The sequence below is a fragment of the Chanodichthys erythropterus genome, chromosome 12 (assembly GCF_024489055.1).
Source record: "Chanodichthys erythropterus isolate Z2021 chromosome 12, ASM2448905v1, whole genome shotgun sequence".
NCBI lineage: Eukaryota > Metazoa > Chordata > Actinopteri > Cypriniformes > Xenocyprididae > Chanodichthys > Chanodichthys erythropterus.
In genome coordinates, this window is record NC_090232.1 from 19,251,274 (window position 1) to 19,264,253 (window position 12,980).

The following is a 12,980-nucleotide window of genomic DNA, read 5'->3' on the forward strand; positions in this document are numbered from 1 at the left end:
TAATGTAAAACAGTAGTATATATTGTAGTTTTCACATCTGTGAGTAGTTTCTGAAGCATATTGTTGCAAACCCCCTTTTCCTGTCAAGGGGAACCTTGACCATAATCATGTCACCAAGATTTATGAGATAAAAATAATACATTCCAATTATATGACAGCATATCAACACATGTGACAAATCATCATTTGGGGTCAAAAAGCCAAGGGTTCGTTTAAGTCTATAATGTGTGTACATTTGTTTTACAGACAAAGAAACACTTTGTCACTTTGTGTATTCATAATTTGACTCCCTGGCTATGGTTAATATGTAATCTTCGAATATGTAAGCATTCCTTACAGAGGAGATTACCATAAGATGTCATATCACCATGGAAAACTATAAAAAACTAAATATTGAAAACAATAAACAATATATTATATACATAATATATATAAAAGCAAAATATTTTCAACCAATCACACACTTATTACTCGTAACTGCAGTACATTAGTGTAAAAATGGTTTGTGCCCCCCCCCCCTTTTTTTCTCAAATCTAACTTAATTCTGATTTTTAGAAAGATACTTTTATTCTAAAACATTGTTCCTTTAGATAAAATATCATGTTAAATACTAAACTGAATCTGACCACCCTATCAATAGTCAAAACACATAAGCACATTTCCAAGGACTTGATAAAAGACTTCTTTGCAGAAGTGTGTGGATACATGAAAGAGTCTGTGTGTACGACTGGAAGAGAAACTGATGAAGGGAACAGAACACACAGGTTTTCATGTTTTATGAGGACTTTCCATATACATAATGGTTTTATACTGCACAACCTATATTCTATCCCCTAACCCTGTAATGCTACCCCTAAATCTACCCATCACAGAAAACTTTCTGCATTTTTACATTTTAAAAAAATATGCGGTTTTCCTCATGGGGACCACAAAATGTCAATTTTTTTTGTGAAAAAAAAATATTTGTGACCCACACAAATACACTTTGTGAGGTGCACCAGATGTCACACACACAGACACCTGTTTGGAATCTGTGGTTTGGAACCTTATCTCTTCTGCTGTTCCATGGACAATCAAAGTTTATGAGTGTGTATGAGGAGGGTTTTTTGAGAGCCTGAAAAAAAGAATATAAGGATCTGACAACATCCCCCTAACACTTCAGGAAGATACTTAAGATTAAAATTAGGATAAGGTTTATCTCCTGTTTAGTCTCATCACTTGCTATATTGTGTTATCTTTTGAAATAAAAATCCCTTGTTATATTTGTTAATCATTTCTGCCTCAAAGCTGTATTTAAAGCTTGTCTTCATGAAATATCTTGTGGCCATATCACAGGAGCGGGGTATCTCTCAACACGTTTATTTTGCATGTAATAAATACAGTACAATACAATGGGTGAAATGAAGCTGAATGAAAAAAATAAACATATAAGAGTGTACCATAAAGATGATGTTGATGTTGATGATGAAGGATGATTCAAATTATTATTATTAAAGCACAAAATGATGTTAGGGTACATCTTGCTCCTTGTTAAAATGTAAATTCATGGAATTATATAAAATATCTTATTTATGATAATCATGAAATTAATACCAGCAACGAAATGCCACTGGGGGCCTTATGCCACTGAGGGGGTCATTGTGCCCCAAGGGTCCATTTAAACTTTTCACCTCAAACTAAAAAAAATAACATTATTTTGATGGTCCCCTTTAGACATTCTGTTGGCTTTGTACCTAAATGACAACTCTCATTAAAGTATAGTATGTCTGCTTAATATCTGCTAAACTTTGGACCCCCAAAAGACATTCTACTGACTCAAACTAATACTCTAATGAGAGTTAGTTGATATGTATGTGTCAACAGAATATCTAAAGGGGACCATCAAAATAAAGTGTAACCAAACAAAGTTTTCTTCTCACAAATGTACTCATACCAAATTCCCATTTAATAAATATAAATAACAACTTTTAATATTTAATATAATATAAATACACACATCATTATGATTCGTTTAGATTAAATGTCAGCATTAAAAACGGTATCTTTCAGACATTACATTTAGTGTCACTGTGGTCAAGGCAAAAACTAAAAGTGGTGGAACCGTCTTACGCCAGGAGGCATCTTGACCCATGCCCCATTGTCAGAATCAGTAGACAGCGCATTTTTCTATGTTTACAATAAAAAAACAACAAAAAAAAAACATGTTTTACATCTTTAAAAAAAAATTACTTTAACTTGAATATCAGCAGTAGCCTATAACAAAAGTACCTATACATACACACACACACACACCGGGGGCTGTCAGTAAAAGCGCGCGCTCTCAGCAGTCTCCGCTCTGGATCATAGTAAAGAGAAACGCGCAAAAACTCGCCCAGGAATCTCCACACTTCTCTTTGGCGATCTCACTGTGGTCAGTGCGTTCCGTGCACTGGCGCTTATTGTCCGGAAGCGTTGTGTTCGTGGTTATAGGTGTCTTCTCTGTCTTGGGGGGTTTTGCTTGTGACGTTTCGGCGAGTTTGAAATGCGCATCCAGTGGCGCGCGCCTACACATGCCCGCCCGGATAAGTGCACGAGGATCCTTGCAAAGTTTCTTCTGCTTTTTAAGTGATCTGGCGATCTGTTTCCAGTAGCCCTCTGAATTAGACCCATATTCGGTGCACTTCGAAGGCTTGGCAGTGTATTTACAGGTGAATCCATCCCCTTTTCCAGGCTTACATGTAACATTCATGGTGAACTTGTCCTCTCCGCGCGCCAACCACGAGCACCGCGCCTTGTCCTTAGTTGTGAACTTTCCTTTGAATACATCAGTGTTTTCATCACCTCGACGCTCTTGTCTCTTTCCTTTCCCTTTCTCTCCCCTAATGCTATCAGCAGTAAAGATGAGCTGTGAAAGACACGCGAGGAACAGCAGGAGCGCGAAAGTCCCACGAAGAGATATTTCCTTCATTTCCAACGACCTAAGAAGCATTAATTGTGATATTAAATACATAACATGTCATTTATTGCATTTGAAATTATAAAATAAGGTTATAGTAAAGATATTTAAGATACATTTTACATCAAAAACCTCATTGATCTTACCGATAACAGTTAGGAGGACAGATGGTGATGAGGTTCCCTGACTAGTTTACGTCAAAATGAAGTCACGCGTCGTATTTATATGTTGAGTGACACACCCACTTACTACAGCACAATCAGATTCTCTCATGCAGGAGAAAAGCCCTTAAATGTTTTCTGCATACATGCATGAATCCACTGCTTGCGTCATTCATAAATTTGCATTTTTACAGCAGGCTGAACTAAAACATAGGTAGGCTATTGCAAAGCTGTTATGTCCTCGGGCATGCGTTTTTGTTTTGTTTTTTTCACTCCAGAAATAAAAGTATGCACTGGTTCATGTAAAACCTAGGGCCTCCAAGCGGCTGGTTCCCCAGGGCCTCACAAGACCATAACCTGTTCCTGAATCCCATGTAACAGTGGTTAGACATGCTATATTGGGCTGATGCTTATGCTATTTCAGTTATAAAATTAGGCCACAAAAACACAATCGCAGTGACCCCTCACCCCATCACATGAGTGCACACTCACAATGACCCACTTACAAAACGTTTATATAGCAGAACATATAGTATATGACCATACCACCATGCTCCCCCCTCTCTAAAGTGCTTTACAGTGATTAACTGTATACATTCATGTTGCATTTTCATCTGGTTTGCACACAGTTAAGTGTAAAATGAGTGTTAGTGCAACAACACTAGTGCAAACTGCAAAGACTCTTTGTCTTCCTGGGGTGTTGTGAATCTGTAGAAATGTGTGGAATGTTCACTGGAGTTTAATGAATGGGCTCACTTTTGAGGGCTAGAGGAAGAGAAATATGAGTACAGAGAGACAAAAAACAGGACCAAGAGTTTAAGATGTATTTGCACTGTACTGTATTTTCACGTCCTTCGGACATTTAGCCTTTACACGTGTTTACTTTAGGCTTTATCGTTAACTACAAATAAAATCATTAATTAAAAAATTTTAGTTACTTGAAAAAAATAAACATTAACAGAAATAAAATAAATTTTATTTATTTGTTAATTAGTTTACAAGGCAAGATTTCTATTTTCATTAAGTTGAAGTACTAAAATAACTAAAATTAACATTAAAATAAAAATGAAATATATTTCAAATGAAAACAGAAAATATAAAATAAAAATATTCATAAAAACGATAACAGTATATTAACTAAAATAACATTTATATGTGTAAGTCTTTACAGTCACATGTTTTGCATGGAATATGCAAGCTGCAGTTTTTGAGTTATGACAATGAGTCATCCATAAATGTCCAATTTCCTTGTGCATCTTCATTACTTATTTACCAAAGGATCAAAAGAAGAAATTGTACAACCAAGGAATATTTCTTTGTTATTAAAGCTATCTCTAGATCAGTGCTGGTTATCAGTAAATGCAATGATCACACACACACACACACACACACACACACATTGATAAAGCTCATGAGCTCATCTTCACATGACATCATTTTACTATGACCCATTTTACAGGAAGGGAATGGGCTGTGTTAAAGAGTTAAGACAGAGTAGTCATACCCAATGTGCATGTGTACCCAAGGGGGTACCAGGTTCCAGGGATATTTGGAAATTTGCTTTGTTAAACAGAAAATATATGGTTTTGACTAATAATATTAGTGAATATGCAAAATTATATATCATAGTATAATATAAATTATTAGGACTATTGTTTGGTCATTGAAGTGCCATTTGAGCCTCACTGTGGGGATCTTAAAGTCAGCATGAAGCGAAGTTGCGATAGTCTCTACTTTTCTATTGTGACGCAAATCAGATTTAAACAGCTTCTCAAAAAAAAAAAAAAATGTAGGGTGGGACTATCGGGAATTGATTGGATTGTTGTAGTTTTGCTATTGCTGTGATCTCATGTGAGTGACAGGTTGTCCCGCACTCGCAGCCCTAAACACATCATCAGAGAAGAGAAGAGATGTGGTTGCAAGAGGGAGGGAAAGTTATTTTGATTAAATATTATGAGGGCAAATGAATAAAAAAAAAGTGCACTAATAAATGATTTATAATAATATTTTCTATAAAAAGGCAGAAAAAAAATTGTGCAACACTGGCATACAGCACCAGTTGTTTTAGACAAGTGTGTCATCTTCCAGCTGAGCAACATATTCAAACATAACAGATTTATTACAGGGATCTGGAGGGATTTGAGGTATTTGTAATGCAAATACAAGCATTCTTCTTTCTTTTGGTTAGAAGTTTGCCAAGGGCTTATAGAATATACTATAAAAAAAAAAGAAGCTGTCTACAGATCAACATGGCAGTGTGAAATTTAGAAAATCCAGTCTGTTTCTGTAGCCCTAGGGTTTAAGCTTTGGCTTCTTGTTAGCATGGCCCCATTAGTGCCTGTTATAGCAGATGACTTAAAGCAGGGTCGCCCAATCCTGCTCCTAAAGGGCCACTGTCCTGCATATTTAGCTCCAACCCCAGTTAAAGTATATACTTTTTAAACAAATGCTTGTGGGGGTGAGTAAATTATCAGGAAGTTTTCATTCTGGAGTTTTTAACACACCTGAATCAGCTAATCAAGATCTTACTAGGCATACTAGAAACTTCCAGGCAGGCGTGTTGAAGCAAGCTGGAGCTACACTCTGCAGGCCAGTGGCCCTCCAGGACTGATTTTGGACCCTGACTTAAAGGGTGTTTTATCTGGTCTCTTATGCTTTATCTGAACTCAAATGCTACACTTACTCACATGGGTTTAATCAGTAGTGCCCCATTGACAGGCTCCTATTTCTACAGCAATAGAAACAATTGTTTCTACTGTCACAAAAGGATAGTCCAAACAAAAATGAAAAAAAAAAAAAAAAACGTATTATTTCTTTCTTAAGCTGAACACAAAAGAAGATATTTGGAAGAATGTTGGTAACGAAACAGTTTCCATTTCCATTGACTGTATTTGGTGGACTGTCCCTTTAATTGCACTATTTGGCTTTATTTTATCTTTCTCCATTGACTGCCATTCAGAAAAGGTTACATTTGGACTAATATATATATATATATATATATATATATATATATATATATATATATATATATATATATATATATATATATATATATATATATATATATACACACACACACACACACACACACACATAAATACACGTTTAAATAAATTGCTAATATTTTATTATAGTACAATAGATGTTTCACTTTGTTTCTTTATGATGTTTCTTTTTGGAGCCCTTTTAAAATTACATTTTTCCCAGACTGCTGCCTTTGATGATACAGTTCAGAATAGTCAATAATAAAAGGTTTGTTATTGTGAATGTTTTTGTGATTTTCAGCGGTAACGTTCCAGATCAGATGCTTGAGAGTGATTACTCAGCTCAGGAGATTGGCTCAAAATATTCTGTTTGACCAAGTAGACTAACTGCCAGTCAGATGAATGGCAATGGTTACAGCTTGCTTTACTTCCATGAAACATCCATTAATCACATGGGTTTTGTAACCAGTTTATTTGAGTCTTTATAAATGAGATGTAACATTGCCCCCTAGTGTTGTTGATGTGCTCTGACATGTTGTGTAAAATAAAAATCATACTTGCTTTGAAACTCCCAACCCCACCCCTTATTTTTGTGTTCTAGAAAAAGCTGATCTTTTTTAATGACATTTGATTTTTGTTTAGCAATATGCATTTATTTAGGTCAATTATGCATATGCATTATTTAGGTAATATTCAGTCATTTAGGTCAATTTATTAGAACCCATGTTAATCAGGTTAGATCTGCACCAGATTTGTTTTATTTTTTTTTCTCTCAAAATAATTTAATTGGAAATTAATGTAACAATTTTCTGCATGAGAATACTTAGGCTATTTCGATTTTTAGATTCAGATTTACATGTTATTCTTGAGACTATATTGTGAAAAATGTATCCTATCAAAATTATTGTTCTCATGAGCATCAATGCATGTCTACTGTACACACAAAATAAAAATAAGGAAAGTAAACTTCTTAAAATAATAATCTAAAGAACCTTTTAAACCGTAGATGTTGATAAAGAACCTTTAGTTTGTATTGTACTTTGTGTCCAGATATGAAAGTAAGCAGGCAAAAAAAAAAAAAAAAAATTGTAACATTGATTTTGTTCAGACACCATATACAGAGAATTCTGAAATATGTTTTTATTAAACATTTTCAACGTTTTAAGTTTCTTTTTTCATGTTTGTTTTCAATTTCACTCACAGAAAAACAAACATAAGCACACAAGTGCAGTCATAATTACAATATCTCATGCACACGCACACGCACACAAACACAAACACAAACACAGGTCACTTGAGAAAACACTTGGCCGGTGGTCAGACAATCTGAAAGTCTCTGACACTGTTAACCTACAAAGAATAGAAAAAGAAGTATAGAAAAGATGAAAATATGAACAAAAATGAATAGAAATTAGTATTTACGTCTCCAAAAAATGTCATTGGGGTTATTTAGGAAAACTGAGGAGGTGTAACATAAATATATTGTTCATATTTGATTAGAAAGGCATCAGGTGTGTGTAAAGCAGCAGTTGATATTTCATTGAGTTAGCTTTGTGGCTAACCCTCTTTCTATTCACTTTCCACTGCATACTAAAAAGCTTCTGAATCACAGTCTTTTATATGATGACTAGTACTTATACTAGTACTCAAACCAAAGTTAAGAGTTAGTTTTATGTAAAATACCTGCACTTTGTGCATCCGAGTGATGTACTGTAGTTGCTTCAAGCCATATAGTTAGTATATCTTTATTTAGAGTTTCTGCATACAATCCTAGAAGCATCGACTAGTTATACTATTAAACGATGTGCTTACCAAAGGTGGTGATGAATTAATTATGAAACCAGCTAATGAAGTATGCGCAGACGCCCTGGAGACTTTTCCAGCAGTATTCCTCTGCCATCTTGGTTGCTTGACTCTCCTCTGCCACAGTGGGTCTCGCTGTGATGGTCTTTGCAGGTTTACGTGGTGGAGCGGGCTTGGAAACTGCGGGCTTGACTGGTTTGGAGGCTGGTTTGGCTGGTTGTTGTGGTTTAGGCTGCTGCTTGTGGCTGGGAGGTTTGGTAGGGGTGATGCTGGACTTGACCTGCTGCTGTTGCTTCTGCTGGTTCTGAGAAGTCTGGGTTGGTTTTGGAAAGGAGATTTTGGGCCAAGAGGCGTGGAATGCCATTTGGACCTCATCCGAAGCAGAGCGGCACATCTGTGGCTTGTACACTCGTGGTCCCTGGCAGGCATTGTGGAGCTTCCTCATATCCCACATGATCTGATTGAAGAAGTGCCGAGGGTTGCTGTTGTACGGTCTGCAGAGGTTAGGTTTGCCCAGGAAATCGCACCAGTATGACTTGCCCTTGCTCTTGCAGGAGACACGCAGCTTGGTGAAGTTGGCCTGGCCAGAGATCACCATGGTGCAGGTATCTTTTGCTTTGGTGCTGAAACGAATGGGCTCATCCCAGATGTTTCCTTTAGGCTGAGGCTGCTGTCGGCTGTGTTGGGTGCTCTCGATGTTGTTAATGCTGTTCCCCTGGTTGCTGCTGTTCTGAGCCTGAGCATTGATGGCCCAAATGAAGCAGACCAGAAGGAGAGCGGCACTGCATATGGCTCTCATGATGGAAGTGTAAAAAGGGACTGAACAGAAGGTGCAGGCTGGCTTTATAAATATAAGTCCCACAAAGAGGTCTTTGAGCTGGGCAGAGTGCACACATCCATCAAGACTGGGGGGCCTCTAGTCTGGAGTTGCCTGAAAGAACTAATTGTAGGAATCTTTAGAGAAGTGTGTGTGTGTGTGTATATGAGCAATTTATTCTATATGGGATCAGTGTGTAAGTGGTTTCAAGAGTGTATGCCTGTAATATAATAAATGCATGGTCTACTGCAGGGGCGCCTGCAGGATTTTATCTCAGGGTACGCACAGAACTAGCACCCCCAAACCCGGGAATGCAAATTAAGATATTTTTGTTGCTCATTGAGGCTTGCATAGCCAGCAATGACATTTCCTTTCTCAAGATCCATAAAGGTACTACAGTTTTTTCCAATTGCTAACACACAATTTTTCAAACTAGTCTGGTTTTATCAAAACACTTAACACAATTCACAAAACCACACACCCAAACTGCAAAATACCTCATATATCCTGCAAAATGAAGCACTGCAACCGAAACTACACAGAGCATTATCAAAATCAAACTTTTGCATGAAATGGCACACACTTCATTCATATTACCAGATTTTTGCCTAACCACCTACACACTGTTGGGCATAATGAAAAGCACCCCCATCTTTAGTATGCTTTGCCATAATACTAAAATATGTATCAGATTGTTCACATGCACAGAAATATTTGCAGATACACACATACTGTTGCAACATTTTTATTTTTTTTCCTTCACTACAGTAAACAAGTCAGTACAACATAAGCACAGCAGATATATTTACATGGGACTGAACTAAAATATTGTAAACTGAAAAAGAAAATTTCTGAAAAAAAAATATATTACAGTAAAAAAAAAAAAAAAAAAAAGGCAAGAAAAATAATTAGGCAGCATCTTGCCGCACAGCCGGGTCTGGCCACAACGCCTCGTCAACATCACAGGCAATATCTTCCCTTGCCAGACATCGAGGGAAGAAGCGCCTTGAGTGCCTTATCCATCCCTGAATTGCACCCACATCAATCTCATCACATGCCTCTTCCATGGCCTGCACAAGAGGCATGCGCACAAAGGGCTGCCGGTCGTATACCTTCCACCGCCATGCCGAAAAGAATTCTTCTATGGGGTTCAGAAATGGTGAGTATGGTGGGAGGTATTGCACGAGAAATGTTGGGTGGTCAGCAAACCAGTTTTGGATTGGGGCTGCACGATGAAAGCTCACATTGTCCCATACTACAACGTACCGGTTTCTTTGATGGTCTGCATCATTCATACGCTCTGGTGGTATGAGAATGTTGTGAAGTCTGTCCAGAAATGTGAGAATATGGGCTGTGTTGTATGGTCCAAGTTTGGCATGACGGTGGAGGACACCATGCATATTGGAGATGGCAGCGCACATTGTGATGTTCCCACCACGTTGGCCAGGAACATCTATAATGGCTCTGTGGCCAATGAGGTTTCTCCCTCTTCTTCTGGTCTTTGCTAGGTTGAACCCAGCCTCATCTATAAAGATGAACTCATGTGGGATTGCATGAGCATCCATTTCCAGTACTCCCTGAAAACAAAGAACAAAAATCACTCAATATGGTGTTATCCAGTACACTGGGAAACAATGTTGTGTGTAGTGTACTGCAGTCAATATAGTACTTACATCCACATATGCTCGTCTGAACTCTTTGTTTCTTTGAGAGTTTCTCTCAAACGGCACCTTATAAAGTTGTTTCATTCTGATTTGGTTTCGCTTGAGAATGCGAGCCAATGTGGACAGACTAACTCGTTGAATGTTGTTGAATAAGGTGTTGTCTTGGATGATGTGGCTTTGAATTTCTCGTAATCTGATTTCATTATTTTCCAAAACCAAGTTTACAATGGCAGCTTCCTGTACCCCGGTGAACATTTGGCCCCTTCCTCCACCATGGTGTCGTCTCTCAGTCCTTTAGAAAAAATAAAATAAAAATATATATAGGGCTTGGACAATGCAGCCTAAATATTTTCCCCCACAGTAGAGTACATTGTACAGGAAACTTGTACAGTTCATGAATGGCTGATGTCATACACTAAGTAAACAGGTGTCACCCAACTGATACACTATGACATGGGGTATACTACATGTGTACTACATGAAATTTTGGTTACATACCTGTTCTCCAGTCTAAAGGTCCGGATGACAGAGGCGACAGTAAAACGGCTCAAGTTTGGCTGCACTCTCTGTCCAGCCTCACGCATTGTCAACCCATGGTTGATGACATGATCTACTAAGGTTGCTCTGATTTCATTTGAAAGTGTTTGTCTTCTTTGGCCATGAACTCCTCTACCTGCTCTACCCCTACCTCTCACTCTTCCTCCCCCTCTTATTCTCAACCTCCCTCTTCCTCTTCCTCTTCCTCTCTCTGCAATGTCTTCCATTGTTGTTGTAAAAAAAAAAAAAGGTTCTCACCTGTGGTCTTTTCATAGTGCTTACATCCTGATTGAAGTGTTAACAATTAACCACTGAGGTGCACATGGTGGCACATGTAATTGGCCAATTAGCTCATGTAGTGTCATTTTGAATGGCAGTGTTTTGAAATGGCAAACATGTGACTTTATGTCAGATTGTTGTGTCTTATGCAGAGAACTGTATTTAGTGAATTTAAAAAGTGCTATTTTGAAATGCAAAATGTGTGTAAAACAGAAAAGGTGTTTAGACTTTTGGAGACTTGAGAAGAAGTTTTGCTCTCTGTGTGTCAGTTTAAATAATTGTGCTGTGCATGTCATTTTAGTGTGTTAGCAATTGGAAAAAACTGTAAAACATATCTAAATCAGTTCATGTGAGTACAGTGGTTCAATACTAATATAAAGCGACGAGAATATTTTTGGAGCGCCAAAAAAACAAAATAACGACTTATATAGTATATAGCGTTATGAATCTTTTGAGTCAAATCAGTGGTTCTGAGCGCCAAAGTCATGTGATTTCAGCAGTTTGGCAGTTTGATACACGATCCGAATCATGATTCGACACAAAAGATTCATAACGCTCCAAAGCTTCCTGAAGCAGCTTTTTGAAATCGGCCATCACTATATAAGTCGTTATTTTGTTTTTTTTGCCGCACCAAAAATATTCTCGTCGCTTTATAATATTAATATTGAACCACTGTACTCACATGAACTGATTTAAACATGTTTTTAGTACCTTTATGGATCTTGAGAGAGGAAATGTCATTGCTGGCTATGGAGGCTGAGCCATCGGATTTCAACAAAAATATCATAATTTGTGTTCCGAAAATGAACAAAGGTTTTACGGGTGTGGAACGCCATATGAGGGTGAGTTTTAGGGTGAACTAACCCTTTAAGAGGCTTCATTTCCCCATCCCTACTCAACAGTTTTAGGCCTTTTTGCAAATGTTTCAGTCGAATTTAGCTGTTTTAGAGAGCGTTTACTCATTTTGAGCCTGTTATTAAACATTAACTATCTGTAAAGTAATTTTTCATGTGTGGAAAAAATGAGGAAACTAAGCTAGCCAATCAGATTTCTTTTCACCCACGCCCACCCATGGACGCACATACACGCATTTGACTTTACAACACACAAACGTACACCTTTATTTATTCTCATTCTCGCTTGCTCTCTTAATATTTCATGAGTGTACGCAGATAGATTTTGATAATCAATTTAAAAATTATGTAAAATATAAAAATGGCATTAATTAGCGCCCTCTCATGGTACGCACAGTGCGTACAGCCATACAGCTGCAGGCGCCACTGATCTACTGTCTGGTACAGTATTTGCAACCTGATCTCAAATGTAACTGTTTTACAAATTTATATTAATTTTCACAATTTGAATCATATGAAAATGTCATTTTTTTAAAGCAAAAAGTAAGCTTGAAGATCCACCCTTAAATATGTCCCTCAATCAGGTGTAAGCAAATGGAAAACGTATAAATGAGATCATATGGTTTAGCCTCTAATTTTCCAAAACATAAAATAGTTACAATGATACTGTGTAGGTATGTGTGTGTTTTGTGTAGGTGGTTTTGTGGTTCGGTTACTTCTCTGAGTGTGTTGATAGTTTGAGGGAGGGACACGGGTGTGGTTAGACTCATGGTCTTCATACGTGCTAACATAAGTGGGCTATTGACTATTGATGTGAAAGACATTTTAGTTTCACAAGAATTCACCTGGAACCCATTTGTGTTTTGTCGACTTCAATGTGGTTAGTGTCTGGTTTGCGTGAAGTACTACATGTACTACTAGAATGGTTTATGAGGAGTCATGGGAA

At 37.4% G+C, this 12,980-nt stretch overlaps 2 protein-coding genes across 2 annotated transcripts; both read right to left on the reverse strand.

The window, feature by feature from the left end:
* Positions 1-1,351: 1,351 nt before the first annotated feature.
* fgfbp1b (fibroblast growth factor binding protein 1b) lies at positions 1,352-3,117 on the reverse strand. The gene is made up of 2 exons (XM_067404879.1): positions 3,082-3,117; positions 1,352-2,957 (listed from the first exon to the last, which is right to left on the reverse strand). The coding sequence occupies exon 2, from the start codon at positions 2,945-2,947 to the stop codon at positions 2,321-2,323; it is 627 nt and encodes a 208-aa protein (XP_067260980.1). The 5' UTR covers positions 2,948-2,957; positions 3,082-3,117; the 3' UTR covers positions 1,352-2,320.
* Positions 3,118-7,908: 4,791 nt separating this feature from the next.
* On the reverse strand, positions 7,909-12,813 carry fgfbp2b (fibroblast growth factor binding protein 2b). Its single transcript, XM_067404071.1, has 2 exons — positions 12,751-12,813; positions 7,909-8,760 (listed from the first exon to the last, which is right to left on the reverse strand). Exons 1-2 carry the CDS (start codon positions 12,811-12,813, stop codon positions 7,909-7,911), a joined length of 915 nt encoding a protein of 304 aa, XP_067260172.1.
* Between the last annotated feature and the right edge of the window lie 167 nt (positions 12,814-12,980).